The sequence below is a fragment of the Frieseomelitta varia genome, unplaced genomic scaffold (assembly GCF_011392965.1).
Source record: "Frieseomelitta varia isolate USP_RPSP 00005682 unplaced genomic scaffold, Fvar_1.2 scaffold_310, whole genome shotgun sequence".
Classification (NCBI taxonomy): domain Eukaryota; kingdom Metazoa; phylum Arthropoda; class Insecta; order Hymenoptera; family Apidae; genus Frieseomelitta; species Frieseomelitta varia.
Genome location: NW_025110047.1, coordinates 76,708 through 100,657, shown reverse-complemented (window position 1 = coordinate 100,657; position 23,950 = coordinate 76,708). Strand labels below are relative to the sequence as shown.

Sequence of the window (23,950 nt, the reverse complement as noted above, 5' to 3'; positions counted from 1 at the left end):
GACCGTTTTTGACCGGACTCCTACCGGATGCGATGTCTTCTCCAATGGAAAGCGTTGTAACGTGCTATGCACACTAATTAATGCGTTAGAAGGACCATTCGTACGACGTATTGAGCCTAAAGTGTACAGTAAGGCCCTAAACGAAAGGATATGAAAAAAAAAAAGAATTCAGAGAAAGACAATACTGTACAAGGTTTGTTTTCGTTATTACAACGAAGGTGTGAATTATTTTACGTTCATTGACATAATTATTCTAACAAATGTTATTTCTTCATGTTCATTCTATGTGTGATAATTCTAACGACATGTTTGTGAATGTTTAGAGCTCGTTAACAAATTTAATTAGCAATTGATAGTCAATGCTCGAAGAAGAATATTTTTAATTGTAACAAAAATACCTAAATAATAATATATTGCAAGGATAGCTAAAGAAACCAAGGATAGCTTGGAGAAACGCTAAATTGGAAATTCAATTTTGAATCAAATTACTTGAAACAAAAAAATGAACCTGCTTAACTTTATAAATTCGGTTGCGATTCATTCAAATTGATCGATAACTGTTAAAATTAAGCACTGTTTTAAAATCACGATAAATAATTATAAATCAAATATTATATATATAACGTAGTTAAATTAACAGTGTTACGTAGTTTACACGATGAAATTAAATAAACGAATAAACGACGAACACACGCAAGATAAGATTGATCTCACTGAATAAATTCAATTGCAGCAAAACATCCGTTAAACGCGTATTTTCATGGTTTTTCTTTTCTTATTCACTTCTTCATCCGTCAGATGTCAGAGCGGTGCGAAAAGAAAACGTGCTGCGTAAGAATGCGCGAGTACAGGTTATGTGAAAGACACGACGGGGGGATGGATAGTTTGATTGCAACCGTAACAAAGCAATAATGCGCGAGAATCAAACGCAGTCTCAAGAGCGTTGCGTAACACGTGATCAAAGTGAATATTAGACAGTCGTCAAGTACGATTGGATCCCTTAATGACTGATAACTCGATCAGAGAGGTTATGTTATCGAGCTGGCCGTTAACACAATTTCGCATCTGTCTTTTATCTTCATGACCCGTGCTATGATTCTCCGATCACGATGAACAGTTCGAACAACAAGGAAACGATAAATCTGCTCGACCTGCTGTCCGACAGTGATTCCAATGTGTCGGATTTGGATTTTACGCCCAAAAAGAAAAAGGTCAAACGGTAAGGCGAAAAGGGCACGTTTTTCAAATCTGTAACAGGTCTTTCGTCTAACAATATGCTGAAATTCTTATTAGATGGATGGCGTGAAAACTTTGATATTCCATGTTGTAGGAAACATCGGCCAAGTAGTATAGGGAAAATGAAACAGACTGATTCTTGCGGATGCAGCAAATCTGACATGAGGATCATATCGTTATGGTTGGCAGCGGTTTTCATTACGTTCTGGTTGATAGCGCTGTCCTGGCTGGCTGTTATCCTGTATGGAGAGATTAAAAAGATGGATACTGCTATAAAATCAGGTAAATGCATTGTCATTTGTTTACTTTTGTTGCCAAATTGATGGCGATACTGACAATCGGATGTGACTGACAGTGATCGTTGGAATTGCTTTATGCCGCTTTTATTCTGGAACTGATATCGGCCTAAATTTGAACAATGATACTGTTAAATAATATTGATGAACTTGATTCAATATAACGTTCAATAATATTGGTAAATTTGATTCAGTATGAATTTGATTCAATCAGTATCTTTATATGTACTCTGTCATGTTCATTTAGACTGCTTGATTGAAAGTAACAAATTGATGCTTTATAAATCTATCAAGCTAGATTATCTTGATCTTTGTTTCATGTGAATTTAATTCATAATTACGGCGGATTATTCGAGTTGGTAAATCTATGTTAGGTAAAATCTTATTATTGAGCTTAGTGATTGATTGTGCAATTAACCCAAAATAGGTATCCTTGAGTCTTTGATGTATGAATGCCTATTTTCGCTCTTTCTAACAACGTCGTAAATTTAGACAACGGGTCCGACTTCATTCACTTTCGTCAAAAGTCACTTTCCAATCGAAACATCAATGGAAACGTGTAAAAATATATTTTCAAAAGTTTAATCCAATTCCCACTTTCTCCACTCAAAAATTTCACGCCCGTTTCTCATTTTCTTTTTCAAAATTTTCTCGAAAGAAGAGACAAATGTCCCACGGGTGATTGAAGCTTTTCGATATATTTACGACGACGACGTACCGACAATCGTACCTCGTCGATCGCGTTATCATCGACGGTGCCAGCGCCTCTATTTTTACGAACTGCGCGCGTTTCTCTCTCTCTCTCTCCCTCTCTCTCTCTTGCTCCCTTTCAATCTAGTTTTCCTTCCTTCGCCTCTTTTCGCTTCCGTATCAATCCAAAATTCCCTATCGCGGTGGATTGTTATCGTAGGGACCCCTAGCAGATAGACCGTATACGATCGCGTACCAACCCCCAAGTTCAGTCAATATCTTGCGTACGGCGCGAGTACCACGCGGTGTGACACAGAGTAGAGGCGTTGTCTACGCTCTTTGCCCTCGTATATATATTCTGTCGTTCGTTTCCCCCCCTTTTTTTTTTCTTTTTCCCTAACAAACACCATTCGACAAATAATGTTTGTTAACGTACAACACGCAACTGGCAGTTCGTCGTCGCGTCTGTTACGAGTCGTGAGTCGGTGCGGTCTGTTGTTTTCGCAGTTGTTGTGCCGTTCGTAGCTCGCGAATCGATCACAGAGGATTGTTGTATAATTTATACCGGACGTAGGTCAAGTTTCGCGTGCGCCGAGCGCTCGTGGTTTTTGGTGTTTGGAAGCGCTCGATGGTCGACAGGTGTGCACACGGCTCTGTTCCTCCCCTATCGATTCCCAATCGTTCGGCGAGCACGTAGAAGTGTCCTTAATGGAGTGACGTGTTGGAAAAAGTCGTGTGTCTATCTCGCAAGGGAGGCTATACGAGGTGGTAGGGGGAGGGTCGGTTCGCTCAAATAGCATCGCGATTTTGACGGATACGCAACACGTTATCACTCAAAAATAATCCGAATATGCGGTGTTTCTCAGTGTCCAACTTAACCCTTAAAGAGGCTGTTTGATTCTGTAATACGGGTGAAATTCAAATCGGCCTCTACGTTGTTTTAGAACTTAAAAAATTGGAGATTAAAAATGAAATGCAAATACAAGGTACAATTAAAGTCCTTTTGAACTCGACTTGCGATTGAAATACATTTTTCTTTTTCTTTTTTATTGTTTTAGAACTTATAATTGAAGATTAAAAACGAAATGCAAATACAAGGTGCGATGAACCTTTTGTACTCGGATGTGCTTTCGATTTATCCTTGCGTGTTCACTTTAATTTAGTCTAACATAAACAAGGTAGAATTCAATGTCTTTTTATTTGCTGTTATTATTATTGCAATATAACTTATTTTCCATAATTTTTTAATTTTTAAGACAATTCCCAAATTTGTATTGTCACCTCCGGCGTGACATAGAGTTTGAGAGTTCAAAGGGTTGAACTTTTTGTTGCTATTCGATACTATAGAAAAATAGGAAAATTATTGTCAACTATTTATAATTATTACAATTATTATTTATAATAATTATTAACTATTTATAATTTAAAATTAAAATTAAAGTCGAATGAAAATTTACATGGAGGTGGGTACTAATTCTACTTGTAATCAAGTTTAAAGGATAATGACAATTTTGAAAAAGACTTTATGGTTACGTTTATGATACAAGAGACTATTACAATGACGAGACAAAGTTTGATTTTGAAAAGTTAATATGCAATCGCAATATTAATGTTCGTAATTATCAATTTCTTGTTTGCTATGTCACTTATGAGCGGTAATGTATACATAATAGATACGTGAGGTAACTAATGTTCGTATTCCGTATGAATTATTTAATTTTCTTTGATCGTTTAATTTCTTATACTTTTGTCATTTATTTGTATTCACGTGAAAGTTGGAATTGAAGCGATTCAACTCTACGGATCACCATTAAAAATTGTGAGGATCGTATACTATTATTATTATTATTTTTTTTTTTTTGAAAGTATGAATTGGCTTGAACTTCAGAGGTTGATTCAATTGCCAACAGTATATTTATATATTTAATTTTTTTTGTTTTCATTTATTTCACGATATTATAGAAAAGTATTTTTGAATCATTGAATAATAAAGAAATGAATTCACAATATTTCGTGGGTTATTATAGATGCTCGTGCGAACAAAATTAATCAAGTGGATTAATAACAATACTGTAATTACTTAGAAATGTTTGAAACACAAAACCTCGAGGTCACTACCTGGTAACTATGCTTTTTATAAATTTTCATGGCGATTCTTTAAACGAGAACGTAGTATATATCTTATTCGATACGACTCTGAAGCTGATAAGATACGAGCGTTGGAAACAAAGCAAAAATTCACAAGTCGTGTATCGATTTCTCGAGCAAAGTGTAGCGACCAAGTATTTCAAAAATTGAAATAATTTTTAATTAAAAATTAAAAAACAGCAATTGATAATTCAATGACATCGTCAATCGCAAATTCATACGCGACTAAAAAAATAGAATCAGTACGTAAGAATTTGTTTCAAAGATATCTAATCTAAATATCACATTGCTATTAATCACGATTGTAACTTCGATTTCGAAGAATTCTGATATTTGATAGCTGCGCAATAAGTCTCACGTTCCTTAATTATTCAACAAGCTGTACAAACGAACAAGAAGAAAAAAAAACATTGAATTTATTGCTTCGATTATACCAACTGTTATACCGATCAGGTCAAGAATCACTAAAATGCGTAATATTTTTATTATACATGGCGTTTAACATTTGAAAGAAATCATAAAATTTAAAACTAAATAATGTTTGAATCTAAATTTAATTTAAGATCAATTAAAATTAGTTTTCTCTCATATCCTGACGTTTTATTAAAAAAAAAAAAAAAAAAATGGGAAGAAACTTTTGGCCCACCCTATATAAACACATATTCCTAGTTCAATTTCTGAGTACGTGAGCTTTGTTCGGAATTCAGCAACGTCGCGAGGAGAATTCCATGCTTGATCAATGGGGGAGGGGAAAAAAAAAATAGAAGTAATCTATAAATAATCGAAATCGTGGATAAAATGGAAAACAGTGGCACGATTTATTGAACGTTTTTGCGGTATTGTGTAAACGTAATCCGTAACGGAAGCAGCCGCCTCGCGATGTTGATTGCTACTAATCGCGAGTACAACGACAACGATGTTCTATCGTTCGTTACCAAGAAGTTTTGCGTACTCGACATTGCGAAGTGAACGACTCTCAAGGAGACGTTTTATGGAATCAAAACATGGTTATTCATCAATAGAAATTCATTCAGTCGACAATTTCTTATAATTAATATAATTAGTATAATATAGTTAATAATACACATATAATAATTAATATGATATATTTCCTCAAAAATAATAATAATAATTAATAGTATAATATATTTCTAGTAATTTCTATATTTCTATATTTTTATAATATAGTAATTTCTATATTTTTATAATATAGTAATTTCTACATTTTTGTATTTCTATAATATAGTAATTTTCTATATTTCTATAATATAATAATTTCTATATTTCTATAATATAGTAATTTCTATATTTTTGCATTTCCATAATATAGTAATTTCTATATTTTTGTATTTCTATAATATAATTTGTATTTCTATAATTTCTATATTTCTATAATATAATAATTTCTATATTTCTATAATATAGTAATTTCTATACTTCTATAATATAGTAATTTCTATATTTCTACATTTCTATGGTATAATAATTTCTATATTTCTATAATAACTAATAGTATAATATATTTCCTTACAAAAAGGAAAATAAGAATTATCTCTTTATATTTCTATAGTCCTCTGCAACTGGATCTTTTGTTTTTATTTTGCTCGCTAGATATATATATATATATATGTACCCACTGTTTGTCGCGCTCTCTTTAGATCAGATTAGTAATATTCGTTCTTTCCTTATCTTCGTCTTGCCAGTCCACGTTCAGAAAAACGTTTACCACCGCGTTCGTTCGTTCAGTTCGGTACATTGTCCAACTTGTAAATAAAGTGCACAGTTAGAGGAATTTTATGGCGCCATGGAACGTTTATCGAGCCGGCGCTGCGTTCTGATAAGAGAGAATTACTTGCAATTAATTACTTGCATTATTAATCGTTGCTACTTAAACTTTCAATGGACGTGAAATGGGAATTCCCCAGTGTTCTGTCATTTATTTGCCACTTTTTCATCCAGTTCCAGCAGTTAATCGAATAATTTTATGACGATTTTCTGAAAATCGTTTTTCGGGAGTCATTTTCCTTACCAAAAATGACAAAGAACAATCCCGAATTTCCCCAAATTTTTCGAAACGAAAAAAATTTCGAACGATTCAATTGTAATTGAATTGATTGGAAATCAATTAAGAACTTTTAATTATTATTTAAACTATTATTTAAACTTGTTTAATTATTATTAATTTAAAAGCCGCCATATATCAATTACTTGTCAATTAATCAAAATTAATCAAAAACTATCTTTGCTCGCTAATGAATTAATAACGATCGTAACGATAACCAGATTTTCTCCATTGTTCTCTACACGATCGTCGTCGCGCTCGTTCTTGCGCGGACGTGTGTTACCTGAACAAATAGATACGTGTGACGTGTGATGCGGGACAGATATTTATTCGTGTGCTGTACTGGTGTACTCGCGCGGGTGTTACCTGTTACTTGTAAACGTTGTCAGGTACACGACGAGGCAGACGATGATAAGAGAGTGCCTGCAGTGCGAAACGTTCCGCGGCGATGTTCGCTTCGTGACGCGGGCTCCTCTCGTTTCGTCACGCCTTCCTTCGCGTTTCTTCGCCACCTTGTCCATGGCAGTGATCCCACCGGTCAGTTTCGCAATTCTACGACCACGTAACACGACCACGTACCTCACAATTTGCGAATAAAACGATTCACAGTGCGATTGTGGTATGACGTCACTTTCGATCGATAGACACCTTTTTTTTTTTTTTCTCTCTTCTAACATTCCATCCAGACTTCTCAACGTTGCATTTTGGAATTTTCGAAATTTTGGTGCCTCGGTCATCTTGTCCGGTTTCGATTCTATCTTGTTGCTGGCTCACAACGCTAGTTTCAGCAGCAGAAGAAGCTTCGTTAATTGCTAAATTTGCCAACACCATTTGTTAATTGCTGATTCTGATGCAAGTGCGAATGCGAATTAACTCGTGACCAGCGTGTTCAGACGATATTTAGCTACTGATTCGTACCTACGATTATAAAACAGGGCAAACGATTCTTTCACGTTCTCTTTGAAAATTTTCTAACAGTAGAAAAAAAAAAAAAAGAAAAAACTGTGACTCGATCGTACGAGGTAGGGTCGAGAAGAAATTCTTCCGATTTGCTTGAGTTTTCCTTCCACCTGGTTCAGTTCCACTTCCAGCTTCAGTTAGACTTCCGGTACCGCGAGCGTGGGTTGAGAAGTCGGACAGCTCTGTGTTAACGGTGCCGTCGTAGCGATTCAATGGTTTCGCATCGTCCATTGGCTTAAGAATCATTAAATTCGTGAAAATTCGTTGCTTTGTTCGTGCAACTATAAAAAAAAAAAAAATACACCAGTTTTACACAGTAGTTGAAAAATTATTAATGAATAAATATAAATAAATAATTATAATAAAATAATAAATATAGTAATATTATAATTATAATATTTATAATAAATATATACTAATGTTTAAATAAATATATATAATTATAATATTTTATAATAAATTTATACTAGAGAAGAATACATACACGAAATTTATTAAGGTTTTAGATTAATATTTCGCTTGGATAGTGTTGCGTTGCTAACGACGCATATACAGGGTGTTTCCGAAATTCGTACAACCAGCCAAGAAGTGTTTCTGCATGAAAATAAAAGTCGAAAAAAAGAGAATAAATCCTTTTGATTGAAGACTCGACTTTCTCGAAAACGAAGCATCTTACAGAAAAATTTTATTCTACATTTCCTATTTATTTTTGAATACTCTTTTATTCTTTCCTGTCACGTCTGAAATTAGCTGAATTCAAGTATAACCTATAAAATTTTCAAACTCGATTTTCTCGAAAACGAAGCATCTTACAAAAAAATTTTATTCCACATTTCTTATTTATTTTTGAATACTCTTCCATTAATTATTCTTTCCTGTCACGTCTGGAGTCAGCTGAATTCAAGCATAACCTATAAAATTTTGAAACTCAATTTTCTCGAAAACGAAGCATCTTTATAAAAAAATTTTATCCTATTCATTTCTCATTTATTTTCACGCATAGAATAATCCCTCACTAATCATTCTTTTCTGTCACGTCTGAAATCAGCTGAATTCAAGCATAACCTATAAAATTTTGAAACTCGATTTTCTCCAAAACGAAGCATCTTTAAAAAAAAAATTTTATCCTATTCATTTCTCACTTATTTTCACGCATAGAATAATCCCTCACTAATCATTCTTTTCTGTCACGTCTGAAATCAGCTGAATTCAAGCATAACCTATAAAATTTTGAAACTCGATTTTCTCCAAAACGAAGCATCTTTAAAAAAAAAATTTTATCCTATTCATTTTTCACTTATTTTCACGCATAGAATAATCCCTCACTAATCATTCTTTTCTGTCACGTCTGAAATTAGCTAAATTCGAGCATTATATTCTATAAAATTTTTGAAATTTTCAAACTCGATTTTCCCGAAAACGAAGCGTCGCGTGGAAAAATTTTATTCTTTTTCCTCGACTTATTTTTTAGAGTCAGACCCTGGCCGATTGCAACACGGAAAATTTCAGAAAATTTCAGAAAATTTCACCCGGTATATACGCACGTACATAAGTTTAGCTTTGTTCGAGTTCCCTTATCTAAATGAGCCGACTGTCTTAACTTTGATACACTTAAATTGCTTACGTGTAAATTGCTTATCATTGCGGCCGCGTTATATATCGTACCTTGTTCCCATTTTTTCTTTTTTTCTTTTTACTTTCGTCTTTTTTCTCTCTTTTTCTCTTTTCTCTTCCTTTTTTTCTTTTATTTTTTTTGTTGTCCCTCGAATTTCTTCTTAGCTAGTCGAGGTTTTGTTTGCCTCGCCGCCTTTGTTCCTCCTGACCTCTTTTGTCGCCTCTCGAGAACTCCGGCTTCTTTACTGTTGTATCGGCCCGGATCAATCGATTTTACACGACATGGCAGGCTGCCGAGGAAATCGTTGACAGATTTTTACAAGCTGTTCGCTTCCCTTGGCGAGTGAACTTTTAAATAATTTAGAAGTCGAGGGGGGGGGGGAGGATTTGGAGAACGTTTAGATACTCGTGCAAAAATTTTGAAGATGGCCGTCAGTTAATTTGGAAGACGAGAAAATTTAAAAATAAAATTTTCCCCAATAAAGTTTGGATACTCGCGCGAAGCAAAAATTTTCAATTTGTAGAATGGTCATCGATTAACTTAGAGGACGAGAAAATTTCGAGGTTTGTCAATTTTTTTCAGGGATCATCGATGAATTTGCTAGACACCATAAGAAATATCGGGAACGATATTACGACGAGAAATGATAGCTCTCCAAATTTTTAAAAATCGCCCCTAACACCAAAGGTATTTATTTCATTGCAAGGACAAGCATAGAATATTCAAAAGGAGGAGAAAATAATAGAAAAAAAAAAAAAAAATATGCACGTTTCGTGGGGAATGAATTGCTTTCAGAACAAGTGGTTAGGCGACGCGATACGTTAATAAACGTTTCTGCGGATGAAACTGACAGAAACTGGCAGGAATCGAAAAAGGAAAGAAAATGTGATCGCGATCGTGAGAACTGTGAATCATGTATGTAGATCGTCGCGTTATCGTTGAAGGAACGCGACCGAATTTTCAGTTCACGGAAATGAACCTGCCGCGAACGATTGTCGACCGCGTGTGCATCGTGCGCGAGGGTTGATAAAGAGTGAAAAACACACACACACACAAAAGAAAAAAAACAAAAGAGAGAGAGAGAGAGAGAGAGAGGAAAATAAAAGTCGTGTACGCGACGAGCTCGCGTGAAACGAAACGAAGATAGGCGGTTCGGTGTTACTCGAGCTTGAGATGGACTCGGTAGCGGTGACAGTGCCACTTCGTCAGCCGACGAAGAAGATGAAGAAACGAAAGGAGCTCGATGCCCTGGCACCTCCGCACACGGTCTCCCGCCGAAGTTCCGGGAAACGTAGCTCTCAAGTACGTATCTCTCCGCGATCGTCGACAACGTTCTCTCGAACGAACGAGAAGTTCTCCGCGGGAAACTTTTCAAATTTTCGTGAAAGATCCTCCTTGGTACGAAGAGAATCTTGACATTTTTTGTTGGCAAAGTGCTTTCGAAATGGAAGATTGTATTTGCGAAGAGGCGATGGAAACGTTCTTTTCATAAAAGTTTCTTCTGGAACGAGGAGAACTGTATTCATGTTTGAGATATTGTAGGTAGAGTCACTTGAAATTTGTAGAAATCACTCTGAGCTAAGTTGTCCCTTCTTTGGAAATGGAAAGTTGTACATTTTGTACGAAAATGTTTTTTTTTTTTGTAAGAAGAATAAAAAATATTTTGCGTAATTTCTCTTTCTCCGTGCAGTTTCTCAATATTTGTGAAATTTATGAAACTTGACTCGCTTTTGGTAATACTTTTGCCTCGTCAAATGGAAAATTGCACTTGTGCTATAATTTTTCGTACACTGAATATTGACCGTGAAGCCATTGAATAGTAATAATAGTAATAATGATAATATAATATAATAGTAATAATATAATAGTCTGTGAACTGTAACTTTGTGGATTTTGAAATCTTTAATGAATGTTTAAATTTAACGAAGTGCATTTGTTTCTGGATCATGTTTGAAATAGAGCTAGAATTGCAACTCGTCTGTTAGTTCATGTTCACATTTATGATTTATGATATTTATGAAATGTGTGAATATACATACGAGATAATAATACATATATAGTTTGTACAATAATGACATATAGATATAACATAATAATAACAACAATAACATGGAGTGAAATATTGGTGAAGTTCGCAGAAGTTTGTTTTAAGTAGATATAGATAAAAAAATTATAAGATAAATTTTTGTGCTACTTCATATATAATACTGAATGTACACAATTTTTCTTGCTTCAATTAATTGCGAAATTATTCCAAGTAAAAAATACGTAAACTTATCTCCCTCTTCGTTTCTTCTTTTAATATATAAAATTAATTAATTATAAGTTTTGTAAAAAATCTTTCCATTTGAGAATTTCAACACTCCACAATTGATTTTCTTAACCAAAAAACATGTCTAGCTGAAACAAATGTTTAATTAAAATGTTTAATTATTTGATCGAAATCGCAGATAGAAGAGGACCGACGTTGTTTTAACAATTATTCTTAACAAAAATTCAAATATTCGAAACGTGAAAATCAATCAAGTATTAACTTGAGTGAAAATTACGAAATTTTGGTAATTACAAAGTGAAAAATTGGTGAAAAAAAGTTGAGTCTTTCGAACGAAACAATTGAAATAATTTTCGCACGAAAGTGTAACAACGTCCATTTACTTTATTACAATGCGATGCTTCATTATTTCATTGACCAAAGGCCCCCATATAAATTCATGAAACACGAAACGCGAATTCCTGACACTTCGAACGATATAAACGAAAGAAAGAAAGAAAAAAAGAAAAAAGAAAAAAAGAAAAAAGAAAATACGATGAAAATATATATTGTACGAACGTAAATGAGACTATACTAAAGAGAGGTGATACGTCACAATTGTGTTAGCAAAGAGGAACGTTGGAAAGGGAGCAGGTTGGGACTGATCATCCTAACAATTTCTAGGAGTTACTGTCAGATAGCAGCGACGAACGCTCGGAATACTGGAATATATCGACTAGAAATGGCCGTAAATGCAGAGGCAGACGAAGTCGAGCTTGCCCCGGATTTTTTAAAGCTTGTAGTGCCTTTCTGGCTTGCGCCTCTGTATTAGCAACCGCTAGTTTAATTTGGCTGTTCATCGACGTTCGTCAGCAACTTACTGCACTACGGACCGAGCTGGACCAAGGTATAATACTGCATCTTTGTGAGAAATTATGTATAAAATCGGGTCAAGGATATTTGCACGCAAATTCGGAATATTTCGTTTTTCGTTTTCGTGTATTCTGGTAAAGAATAAGATTGTGATCGATGCCCGGTATATATTACCACAGACGAGGTTATATGAGGCACATGCCTCGTCTGTGCTATTATATATATTTATTTACATACGTATGATCGAGTTCCAGAATAGAAACGCGCCTTTTCTTTCTGTTGCTTTTTTTGTGTTTTTTTTCTTTTTTCTTTTTTTCTTTTTTTAATTTGGTTACGTTAATTCGTGGCTCGAAGAGATGAGACTGATAGTGGCTACGACACGCCAAGTAATTCGCTTATAATGCGACAATTATGGCTGCGTGGGTACACTTAACCAAGCGAGATCGTCGGCTCGATAAGTTGATAAATATTGGATTATTATCCTCTGGTTTAATAGTTTAGCGCGTAGTACGTATTCGAGTTGTGCTGTGGGCCTTTGAGGATAATCTACAATATTATTCTATATGAAGAAAATGAAGTTTTGGAATTCATAAGAGAAATTTAAATAATTTTCCTTTTTCATTCTTAAAATCTTCCTTCAACTGAGGAAAATACTTTTTCATCTGCTCGAAAATAAAAGCACACATTTTCTGATATTATCTGTGATTCGAAGAAGACACAATGCATTAGAGTTGAAACATTTATTGTTTAATTAATTAATAACATTTAAAAGTACCAGAAATGGTTAATTTCACATTGATGAAGAAACGTGAAAATAATTTGAAATTTTGAAGTAATTTGAAACATTATTTTACTTACTTTTGTGACAAATTTTTAATTAATTAAATTCCAAGTATTTATACTTCGATCCTCACAGGCTCGATTGTTTTTTTTTTTTTTTCAAAACTAATTCCAAGAAAAGAAAAACAGATTACAATTCGAACATATTCGTTTTCTATCTATTTCTGATTAGAATCTGTTTGATAAGATTTTATCCACGAGATGATTGTATCAGGTATACTTACGTACAGTATTATTATACTTGTAAAAGAAATGAGAAAAGTGAGAAAACAAAAACACTATTTACCATTGCAGTTATTGCCGGTAGCGAAGGTGTTCCTGACGCTCTGCAGAAATGTCACTCTCTGTCGAGAGATCTTCAGAACAACCAGACCATTATTTTCACTCATTTATCAGATTTCAAGCTTCAAATTAATAATTTTACAACGCAGGTAAATTCACAGTGCTTTAATTTTCTTAAATGGATTTTTAAATTTCTGAACTGCGTATAGTTTTGCTAATTTTTTTCTTTTCTTTGTATAATTAAGTTGCTTTTAAACTTTAAACTCTAAATTTGAAATCATCACCTTGGAATATTTTAAATATTTCTTAAATTTCTTAAATGCTAAATTCTAATAATAAAATGAATTATTTCACCTTGTGAATGTGAAAACAATATCTTGGAACTGTGTTTAAGTCATGAAAATAATTTCTCCTCAGAAATTTAAAATAAATAGTATTCTACAATGACAGTAGAAAATATTTGTATTGGTTAATGAGCCGAGATTTTACAATGAATGTCTACAATTATTTAAAGACATTTATACATAACTTTTATACTTATTGCCAGAAAGAACGATTTACATAAAAATTTATCTACAGTTAGCAGTTATCCAACGTGATTTGCATCGAGTAGAAGAATGGTTCAAAGAGGATCCAGCATTATTTAATGTGCCAACAGATTTGAAGGCCCTCTCCAGTAGTGTGGTGTCATTTGGAAGCCAAATACAAGACTTGAGTACCACAGTAAAAGCGTTGAAAGAATCCAATGCTAGGGTACAAGATGTTCAAACCACTATGCAGCAGAATATTACCAGTATCAAGGTTCATGATCAAACGTTTTGTTTAATAATATTATATTTAATGTTACAATTCGATCATGAAATTCAAGAATTCAGATTTTTATTAATGCAATAAAAAAAACTGAAATGAAATGGAAATGTTTTTCATCTCTTAAATATTATGATAATTTATTTATTCATTTATTATGTAGATACAGTATATTTCTTCATGCTTAAAAGTCCACGTCAAGAATAGAATTTATAAAATTATTTTTTCTTCATTTATATATATTGCAGAATGCAGTAACAGAATTGTCAAATGTTACACAAAAACCTCAGATGCTGATCACAAATGAGACAAAAATAAAGACTGATCAATTGAATGCAGCAATTGTACATTTATCCGATAATTTGATAAACATGAATGAAACACTGTCGAGAGCTGTACAATGGGTGGCAGAGGACCAGAAGAAAGATCACGTAAATATTTGAGAATTTATAAAAAACGTACAAATTGTAATGTCCACTGACAAAAATGTTATTTTTTTTTACAGGAAACGTTGGTGTTGCTTCAGGAGACCACTCAGAATGTTAGCATGAAGGTAATATCTCTGCAAAGAGAATGTGTAAAGACCACCATATTGAAGTCTGTCATGGAACTGAATAATCAAGTATGTATACATTCTATATGATTTAAAAAAATAATTGTCTAATATCTTTAAATGTCAGTTTTACAGTTTTTGGAGAAAACATTTGGATCATTTTATAATCTTTGTTGAATATTAGAGATGTTGTTGTTTTGAATTGTCTTAAAATATAACGAAGGATATAATTAATTTCGAGTTAATTGTAAATTTTACAGCTGAGTGAAGTTCACGCGTCTAATGCAGAACTTGGCGAAAAAGTGAAACAGTTGGAGCAGTCTTACGGTAGTTTGAAAAATTCCACGAGCTTAATGTTAGCGATGATACCGAATCAGGTCCAGAAGCTGACCAAGATGAAAGTTTTGGAGGAACCAGTCAGCGAGGACGTGACCACAGAACAAGACCGCAGTGGTAAGCTGATTCATTGACGTACCTTGATCCGTTAATTTAGAAAGCAAATACGTCTGCAAAAAATATTTAACTTTCTTGTCGATGAAGACATTTCCATGTATTCTTTTGTGCATTGAGTATTTTGTACGTCGAATAAATTTATTTCACTTTAATTTTCAATCTTTTTTCTCGTTGTACGATTGGCATAAGTGAACTTAATTTTATATATTCGTATTCGAAATTTATAAAATTTATAGGATATTTTGATAATTCGTGATTTTAACCATTCGAAATTTTAAAATTATGGCAAACGAATTTTAAAAAGGCAAACAAATTCGTAAAGAATAGTTAAAAGGATCTATTTATCTTGCAGTATCAGACGAGACGTTGGCGAAAAAAGTAGCGACAGATAAACTGAAACGCTTGAGTTCCGATCCGTAAAGTATTTCTAGAGGAATTTATTTGTAACGCGATGATTTTACCGAGCTTTCATCTTGTACGATAACAAATCACCTATTTCTCGAGAAGAGAGCACAAGGAGATATTGTGCGTGTGTATGTTGTAAATATATTAAATAAAATTAAGTGAATAATTATTGAGAAATTTCATGTATATAGAAAGGTAAATATTTATGACCTGAATCATGTGATCTCTTACTCTTTCCGACTCTAATTGTGCACAAAATAATCCACATTTAAATGGATTATTCTATTGTATAAAAGGAGAAGAAAAAAGGGCAAGATAACGTTTGAAAATTGAATCTAATTTAGGGAGAGCTATTTATAAACGAGCAATAAGATGTGTACGTTGATCCGTAGTATTGTCGAGATCGAATACCATATGTATTTGAGAGTGTTTCGATTATGACGAATGCCACTTTCTAGAAGACGCTATGGCCTGTAATGTGACTACCTGAATTTATTCAGATACATTGATACACCATCGAAAAAGTACAAAGAGCGTTTACACTTGTTTTTGCGTTGTAAAACACAAACGAGGAAACAAAACAAAAAAAGGGGGGAGGGAAGTAAAAGCAAAAGAAAAAAAAGAAAACAGAAGAAATACAAAATTTAGAGTCCATACTACAATGTCCACTAACTCGCAATAAATTTTTCTACTCTTCTACTATTTATAGCGCAGCATAGTCTATCAATTTTGTCAAATGTTAGAGAGATCCAACGATTTGCGAAAATTCTAGATGTTAGTATAATCAATTTGGTTTCCGTTTATTCATAGATTATTCATTCATCTTTTTAGTAACGACATATTGTATAAAATGTTCAGAACTAAAAATATCAAGGAAATGTACTATCCATATCGCACTAGAGAAGAGTTTATTTAGCCAGTGTATACCGAGCCAGACGCATTGCGTAGAATTTTTATTTGAGCTGAACAGTAAAGCAAAACTGTAATATTGTATTTTTGTTTATTTTTGCAGGGTGGTCATTTTTATCATTTCTAACTTTATCTACAAAAAGGAACTTGTAGATATTAAAATATTTTTATAATAAATTTATATAGAGGGTCATTTAAATTTTTGTAAACAGTATGTATTCTCTCTTTCATGTGAGATAAGCAAAATATACAAAATTATGCGGAGAAACGTATAAAATACTACAACTCTGATATTATATTTACAGTGGCTCGCAAAAGTGGCTGCAAAATTTAAAACTAATTTGAAAATGTCTATAGAAATTGCAAGACACTGCTAACTTATGTATGTGTGCATATAACGAGTATTAAAGGTAATAAATACTTTTGTGATCTCTCTAAAGTGTATGCATTCGTGCATAAATAAAATATCTTGCAACTTCTGTGTATATCCTCGAATTTGTTTAAAATTATTATCAGTTACTCGGTCACGATAAATCTCATTGCATGTACTAATGAAATTTCTGTATTTTTATAAGCCACTGTATTTGAGATGCGTTCATTTATGTGTAATTTAATGGATCACCCTGCATGAGACAATGCGAATGTACTGCAATTGGTATTTGCAGTACACTTACACAGTGACTTGTAATTATAATAATTATTATTATGTTTGAAATACGCGCTGTAAGCTCGTTACGAGGCGAGGTACACGTTAATTTTCGATTTTTCTCCGTTCGAGTGTTGTGCAATGGTATTTTCGCGCGTTGCAATCAACGAATGAACCGTAGCGGTCGCCAACATAGCGTACATAAAGAGTGTTTCAGTCATTTTTAGCGTGAAGTTTACGGGATGAGGCGGAGTCTAAAAGAAAAAGATAATAGTAACAAGTCATGCGAAAGGACTGCATGAAATTGGTATGAATTTACATGCAGAAAAACTGGACGCGTATGAACGACAATACGTCGATGCGATGTATGAATAAAAGAGCTAATTATTCAGATTCAGTTGTACTGTTCTCTTCTTTTGTTTTCCTGTCATCAACTTACATCGACTTATTTGAAAATTTTATAATTTTCATAAGAGTTTTTATCAAGTTATACATGAATGAAACGTAAGAAGAAAGGTGAGGGTCGAGATTGTAAAAATTTATCCTTTTATTTTGGAAATGAAAATTTGATCGATTCACCGGCCTATGGAAGTTTATTCCTTTAATTAAATGTATCACGAGATTTAACAAGAAATTATAACAACTATTAATATTAACATATAACAGGAATTTATGACGATCATTTTCTCTGACTGATTATTAACAATTGAAAATACAAAATATTTTCTGCTGTCTAATTTTTTTCATTCTTCATTTTAAATCGGCGTCGCCGGTTGTTAAGCTCGTTCTTTTAAATACTCGTGCCGCCATAAGTCCTGAAATGCTAGCGTCGCGTAGCGGTGAAATGGTGGAACTAAAATCTATTGTTGTCCTTGTCGCACATTGTTGCCCTCCTTGTCTACGAATGAGCCAAGTGCTGCCATCTAACGTCTACGTCCAGAATTACACAGTTGGAGAAATAACGTGCTGCCATCTATCAGATTTTTCCTTTTTCTCTTTTTAGTGCCAGCCGAAAATGAAAGGGCTTAGATGGCAGCACTATCCGTAGACAAAGAGCGCGCTAATGTGCGACAAGGACAGACTTATGCAGTGCGACAGACAAAGAGCAGACATAGTGCGCAACAAGGACAACGATAGATTTTAGTTCCATCGTTTCACCGCTACGCGGCGCTAGCATTTTCATGCCCATGAATCGATCAAAGGTTCATTTGCAAAAAAAACTAAATTAAGACAATTAATTTGCAAATTTTCGCGATTCCTTCTTCAATTTTAGACCTGCAGCTTTCTTCTTATGTTTTATTTATCTCATAAGATGTATATTTTCCATAGATCGATAAATTATTCTCCACAGATCGAAACATTAGTTTGATCAATATTCAATCTCTCGTAAACTACATTGTGTATTTAAAATCTTTATTTTCTTTTTTTGTAGGTTGTAGAGCATCCCTTGGAGATTAATTATAATTAATTATGTAATTAACCTATTAATTATATTTCCAAATGAAATAATAAAAAATTTTAAAAACGTGTTTGTAAAAGTTATTTTTGTTTTATATCATTTAGTCTTTCAATGGCCACTCTGTATGTATATATATATATATATATGTATATTTATATTTAAAACATATATATGTATATAAAACAACATATATATATAATAAACCTATATATATATATATATATACACACATCTCCAATTTCGTGTCCCAATTTGTTTGAAAATTGCGATTCGAAATTACCGACCGAGCGTCGGGACGGAGTGTTCGACGCGCTTGGCATCGTTCTTATACCAGGGAGTCTGTTGCGTAGCCTGCGTTTGACATCTGCGCACTTCTGGCGCTCACGTCCTGAGGAAAAATCAAAACAATCAATATGGCGGACCCGAGCAACGAAGCTGCATCGTCGAGTAGCGTTTCGGAGGAGGCCCCGTCAGCCACTCCGATTCGCGACGACCTCGAGAAGATCGAGGACTTCCTCGAGCCGGATAAAAAGCGTCGTAAACTGTCGCGGAACGATGGGAAAACCGAGCAGAAGTTGGAGCACCGCCTGGGCGGCATCCTCTGCTGCGCAGTTTGCCTCGATTTGCCTAAGGCAGCCGTTTATCAGGTAAGTTTCACGAGTAAATTTTTCATATCATATCTTCTCACCTCGATATATTTCTGTGTACTATGTACGATCGGCGGCGACGTGTGGTCATGCTATTCGACGCTGTTCACGATATTTTCTCACGAGTGTAACCGCCGTCTTACGTATCCCGGGTATTAACAGTACGTGCGACACTGTCGTCCCACCTCCGACGACGTCGTCGTCTCTCTCTTTCTATCCGACATTTTCACCCGAGGCCAGTCGGGTGGATTTCTCTTAATCGTTGATGCCTTTGTGCATACACGCACGTGCGAGGGGCAAACTGTTTTTTTGTATCAATCCCTGATCATCATGACCGCGCGCACTATGCACCGTGGCAATTTTGCTTTTTTACATCCGACATCGCGTCTGTCTGTATCTTCTCTGACTCGACACTCTCGGTAGACAGCAGGAACGTCCTACTTGAAGTGCAAGAGTATGTCGGCCGCGGTGGAGCGTAACGTACCATGTAACATTCGTTCAATTTTCACGCCGCTTCAATTGTGAAAAGTGACATAAAAGTTCGAATAAAAGGGAGACAAAATTGGAGATATGTTCTTTCTCTTTTCTTTTTAAACAGTCGGACGTGTATTTTTTTTTTCTGAGAAACGTAGAAATATTTCTTTGAAGTTGTCGCTTCTTACAGTCAAGACTTATACATTATATATTTTATTCCTGATTGTAGTCGAGTTGAATTTTTTTCATTGACTGACAACAGGCTTTGATGCTACGTACCTTTGTTTCTGTATTAAATTCTTTCTCTCTCACTCTGTTTTTCTTACCCTCCTTTTCTCTTGGCAGTTACAACGTAAATATTTTTCAATAGTTTGCCTCTATGGTGAAGAATTTTATTTTTTCTAACATTGCAGGATAATAAAATTTCGTGTTTTCTGTTTGCTTCAAGTTTTGACCTTGCAAGCATTTTTTTTGTTGACAATTGAAAAACGTTTGTCAACGATTGTCTTCTTTAAGATAGTATTTATATAATTACAGGTAGGTAACTATATGTTTTTTCCTAATAGGAGTTGCATTGAACATTTTGAAAAAAAAAGAAAAAAAAAAACAGATGTATGAAGAACAGCCTTTAATTTGTTAAATACAAATATTGCAGTTTCACATATGTTGAATATATTTAGAAAATTTAGCAAAATCTGACTTGAAAAAGAAAAGATAAAAAAAAAGACACTCTCATACATAGTATGTCCTTACAAAATAATTCTTTACATTGAGATCTTTCATTATTTATTGAACATTTCTAGCAAACATATTGCCCAAGTGTTTTTTCTCATATGGTTTGTATTGTAAAGGTGACACGATACTTCTGATAAACATAATTATGCATGCATGTAAAAAGTAATTCTCATCTCTATAATATGTATGTCTATGGCGAATTTTCAACTCATGCGAGAAACATATAGACATATCGAGGATTATTGTGTGTAAGCATGCTCAAACAATGATCCCATTTTTTAGTAATGTTTATTTACAGAAGTTCCTTTGTTAATTAAATTTGTAGCATTTCATTCTACCCATACTCTATATTTTGTTCTCACTTCTCTTTTCAATTTGTTTTTTTTTTTTTAATGGAAATATATGTAACATATATTTGATATTCACTATTCTCATTAACTGTAAAAATGGGAAGAATGTTGCGTTTATTCCATCATGATAGAGATGCATACATGTAAGTTACTCAGTGCGCTGGCCAGCGCATAATGTATTTTTTATTTTACTAAGGTATGCAAGTTTGAACGTTGTATTCATGCATTTGTAAACTCGTAGATATTACACAGAATATTTGATTTTAAGTAATTTAAACAATTAACTTCATTCTTGCTGGTATTCTGAAAGATCAATTAGGAGAGACAATAAAGGAGAGTAAAAGAGAAATAGAAATTATTTAAACCCAACAGATTTTTATAGTCTTTAGCACATAATATAGCAAATACATTTTTCCAATTATAAACTATTACGTTTATTGTAAGAAATAATAATCGAGATGAAGGAGCTACTCAGATATTAGTTACTAGGAGAAAATTTTATTGTAGATCCATGCGGAACTGATGTTTACCAATTATGATTAATAGTGAGAGAGTGAGAGTGAGAGAGAGAAAGCGCATTTCCAGAAAATCTGTACAACATGTATAGTTGAAAAGCATTGAACAAAATAAACATTCTTAAAGGTTATTAGTTAGTTATTTCGCATATGACACCCTTTTTCACTTATCCTACGCATCATTATCCCTTTCTCTTCCTTTCTATTTATCAATATTGGCAGCATTAATAACAATTGCTTTTGGTGATATTCACATTGTTTTTAAGCCTACTGGTTTCACAATATGATGAATTGAATTATTAATAGTTATTACAATTTTGTGTTTCAGGTTTAAAAACATCAAATTATGGTAATATACATGAACATTAGTTTTGTTATTCTAGTTTGGTTAATGTTGTTGTAAGGGCTGTACATATATATATTTAAAAAAAAAAGAGAAAAGATATGGCAGCTGGTGCAAAAGTTAAATAATTTCGTTCCAAACAAAAGTATTCTCTCTTTTCTTCCTCTAATCGATATTTTCTTTTTTTTTTTTTTTTTTACTAAAAGTAGTAAATTAAATTTTGCACACAGCTGTACATGTACTGTATAACGAGATGTATTGTATAACAGGCTGTTAAACTTATCAACAAAGTTAGGCTTCTATCCTCTGTAATATGAAACCAAGAATGCTAGTAATACATACTGCAACAATGTTTACAGTGTACAAATGGACACTTGATGTGTGCCGGTTGCTTCACTCATGTCCTCGCAGATGCCAGGCTAAGAGATGAAATGGCAACATGTCCGAATTGCAGAATCGAGATCAGCAGAACATCCCCGTCTCGAAATTTGGCAGTTGAGAAAGCAGTTTCCGAACTGCCGGCAGAATGTCAATATTGTGCGAAAGAATTCCCAAGGAATTCCTTGGAGCGCCATGAAGAGACCATGTGCGAAGAGAGGTAATCAAACGTTAACGTGTAGAATCGTGAAAAGTAACGTTAATCCCTTGTTTCTTGTACGTAGAATATCCAGTTGCAAGTACAGTAGAATCGGCTGTCCATGGCGTGGACCAAACCACGAACGTCCAGAGCACGAGGCACACTGTGTACATCCACATCGTACAGGGCTGGACGTGATGGAAGCTCTACGTGATATCGATGCCCGTACTCTTGAAGAACGTAGGCTGTATGACAATGTCTTTGATCTTTTGTCCTACGAGAAAATCACGTTCAACGGTCTGTATCTGTTTCTCGTGCATTAAGGCTCTCAAACTTTCATTCAATCCTGTTTAGACCAAAAAAACATTGCGAAAGAGACTTTACTTTGTTCCGTGTGCTTTGTTTGGCAGCAACAGGGATAATCTCTGTCGTCAAATCGAAATTAAAATGCTCGCGTAGATTTTTAGATGCCTCATTGGAAATATTTGAGAAATTAAATAAACTCGTTTTAATAGAAACGTAGAGAACGTAGGACTGGAGTTATCTGTGGAATTTTCATCCTTTATAGATCTGCAAATGAAGCCATATCGTACGGACGAGTTTGTTCATAAACTGTTTTATGAAACTTCACGTTTCACTGCGTTCAACAATCAATGGGTTGTTAAAGCGAGGATCAATAATAGTCAGCGTGATCCCACTCAGAGTTCAGAAAGAGATATGACTTATCAAGTACGTAAAAATCCAAAGATATTCCGACTCGTGTCTCAATTAATTTTTAACACAGATTCTTTGATTCGCGCTTTTTAATTCATTGCAGTTGATTTTGAAGACAAAAACAACGTATCCACTACCACTTCATTATTTGATATTGAAAGGACCTTTTGGCGACATGAAAGTACAACCAAGAATACACAAATTCGAGTTCACTGACCAAGAAAATGAAAGCCCTTATTTACCTTTACCCTTGCCTGACACAGCAGAATGCAATAGACTTCTTGCTGCGAGAGCTATTAGTTTCAGGTAATGACATATATTTATATCTTAATTTTTGTTTTTTTTTTATTAAGGTCACAGAAAAAGATTGTTTATAACATGTATGTATACAAAATATTTTATACATAAATAAAATATTTTCGTTTCAGACTAATAATGTTCCTGGCATCGAAGTAGTTCAACACGAGAATTGCTGCCAAGACTTTATGGAGAAAGAATTATAATTGAGATAACTTTTTAGATTCAACAGCGATAAGAACATAGATCACACAGAGATTTTTAACCAATTATTAGTAGTGTTTAACCGTAACGATAATGAAGATAAAGATGCTAATTCTGCTGTAGTCTATACACATATTACATTCAGAAAAAGTTACACAACGTTGAAATCGCGAATAGTTTTAACACGGAAGGAGTAGCAGAAGTAATGTGCGAATACTTCTAAAGAAAGTGCAATGTTTAATTTCATTTCTCCATTTATTTCGGGACGTCCTCATATTTTCTTTCATTGATTCTTCCAATTCATTCAAGCTTTATGTAGATTATTGTTGTTAGACAAGTGTATTAAATGTACCGACATTGGTGAATAGAATTGTTTCCATAAGTAGATAAAAAAAAAAAAAAACGATTTTATTACGACTTTTTGACCAATCATGTTGCTCGAGATGAACAATTTAATGCACATGCCTGTCGACACAAGCGTGTATTCTATTTACGTATAAATTAAATGTTATTGATGTAATATCCCAAATCGACATATTGTAATAGAAAAAAAAAAAAAAATAAATTTATTATAATTACTAAGACTTATAATTTTTAAATCGCAAGAAC

General features: G+C 33.8%; 3 protein-coding genes across 4 annotated transcripts; 2 read left to right on the top strand and 1 right to left on the bottom strand.

Annotated features, from left to right (window-relative positions):
• Window positions 1-801: 801 nt before the first annotated feature.
• On the top strand, window positions 802-17,419 carry LOC122529820. Of its 2 annotated transcripts, none has more exons than XM_043656277.1 (8): window positions 802-1,219; window positions 1,331-1,518; window positions 13,266-13,402; window positions 13,833-14,054; window positions 14,309-14,491; window positions 14,566-14,682; window positions 14,874-15,066; window positions 15,419-17,419. In XM_043656277.1, exons 1-8 carry the CDS (start codon window positions 1,110-1,112, stop codon window positions 15,484-15,486), a joined length of 1,218 nt encoding a protein of 405 aa, XP_043512212.1. In that variant the 5' UTR covers window positions 802-1,109; the 3' UTR covers window positions 15,487-17,419. The 2 variants fall into 2 exon arrangements, with proteins under 2 accessions (XP_043512212.1, XP_043512211.1); XM_043656276.1 differs by lacking the exons at window positions 802-1,219; window positions 1,331-1,518 and adding exons at window positions 9,807-10,309; window positions 11,943-12,165.
• On the bottom strand, window positions 6,641-7,383 carry LOC122529836. The gene is made up of 2 exons (XM_043656308.1): window positions 6,799-7,383; window positions 6,641-6,715 (listed from the first exon to the last, which is right to left on the bottom strand). Exons 1-2 carry the CDS (start codon window positions 7,167-7,169, stop codon window positions 6,712-6,714), a joined length of 375 nt encoding a protein of 124 aa, XP_043512243.1. The 5' UTR covers window positions 7,170-7,383; the 3' UTR covers window positions 6,641-6,711.
• A 1,391-nt stretch (window positions 17,420-18,810) lies between the features above and the next one.
• LOC122529830 (cysteine and histidine-rich protein 1 homolog) lies at window positions 18,811-23,923 on the top strand. Its single transcript, XM_043656298.1, has 6 exons — window positions 18,811-19,132; window positions 21,909-22,147; window positions 22,212-22,423; window positions 22,695-22,855; window positions 22,944-23,146; window positions 23,269-23,923. Exons 1-6 carry the CDS (start codon window positions 18,899-18,901, stop codon window positions 23,294-23,296), a joined length of 1,077 nt encoding a protein of 358 aa, XP_043512233.1. The 5' UTR covers window positions 18,811-18,898; the 3' UTR covers window positions 23,297-23,923.
• Window positions 23,924-23,950: the final 27 nt, after the last annotated feature.

Excerpts from the sequence above, each read along its gene's own strand:
- LOC122529836 (XM_043656308.1), bottom strand. The coding sequence starts at position 7,169 with ATGACCGAGGCACCAAAATTTCGAAAATTCCAAAATGCAACGTTGAGA.
- LOC122529820 (XM_043656276.1), top strand. The coding sequence starts at position 10,181 with ATGGACTCGGTAGCGGTGACAGTGCCACTTCGTCAGCCGACGAAGAAG. Across the intron at positions 13,403-13,832 it reads TTAATAATTTTACAACGCAG|TTAGCAGTTATCCAACGTGA; the intron begins GTAAATTCACAG and ends ATTTATCTACAG. Across the intron at positions 14,492-14,565 it reads AGGACCAGAAGAAAGATCAC|GAAACGTTGGTGTTGCTTCA; the intron begins GTAAATATTTGA and ends TTTTTTTTACAG.
- LOC122529830 (XM_043656298.1), top strand. The coding sequence starts at position 18,899 with ATGGCGGACCCGAGCAACGAAGCTGCATCGTCGAGTAGCGTTTCGGAG. Across the intron at positions 22,148-22,211 it reads GAGACCATGTGCGAAGAGAG|AATATCCAGTTGCAAGTACA; the intron begins GTAATCAAACGT and ends TCTTGTACGTAG. Across the intron at positions 23,147-23,268 it reads GCGAGAGCTATTAGTTTCAG|ACTAATAATGTTCCTGGCAT; the intron begins GTAATGACATAT and ends TTTTCGTTTCAG.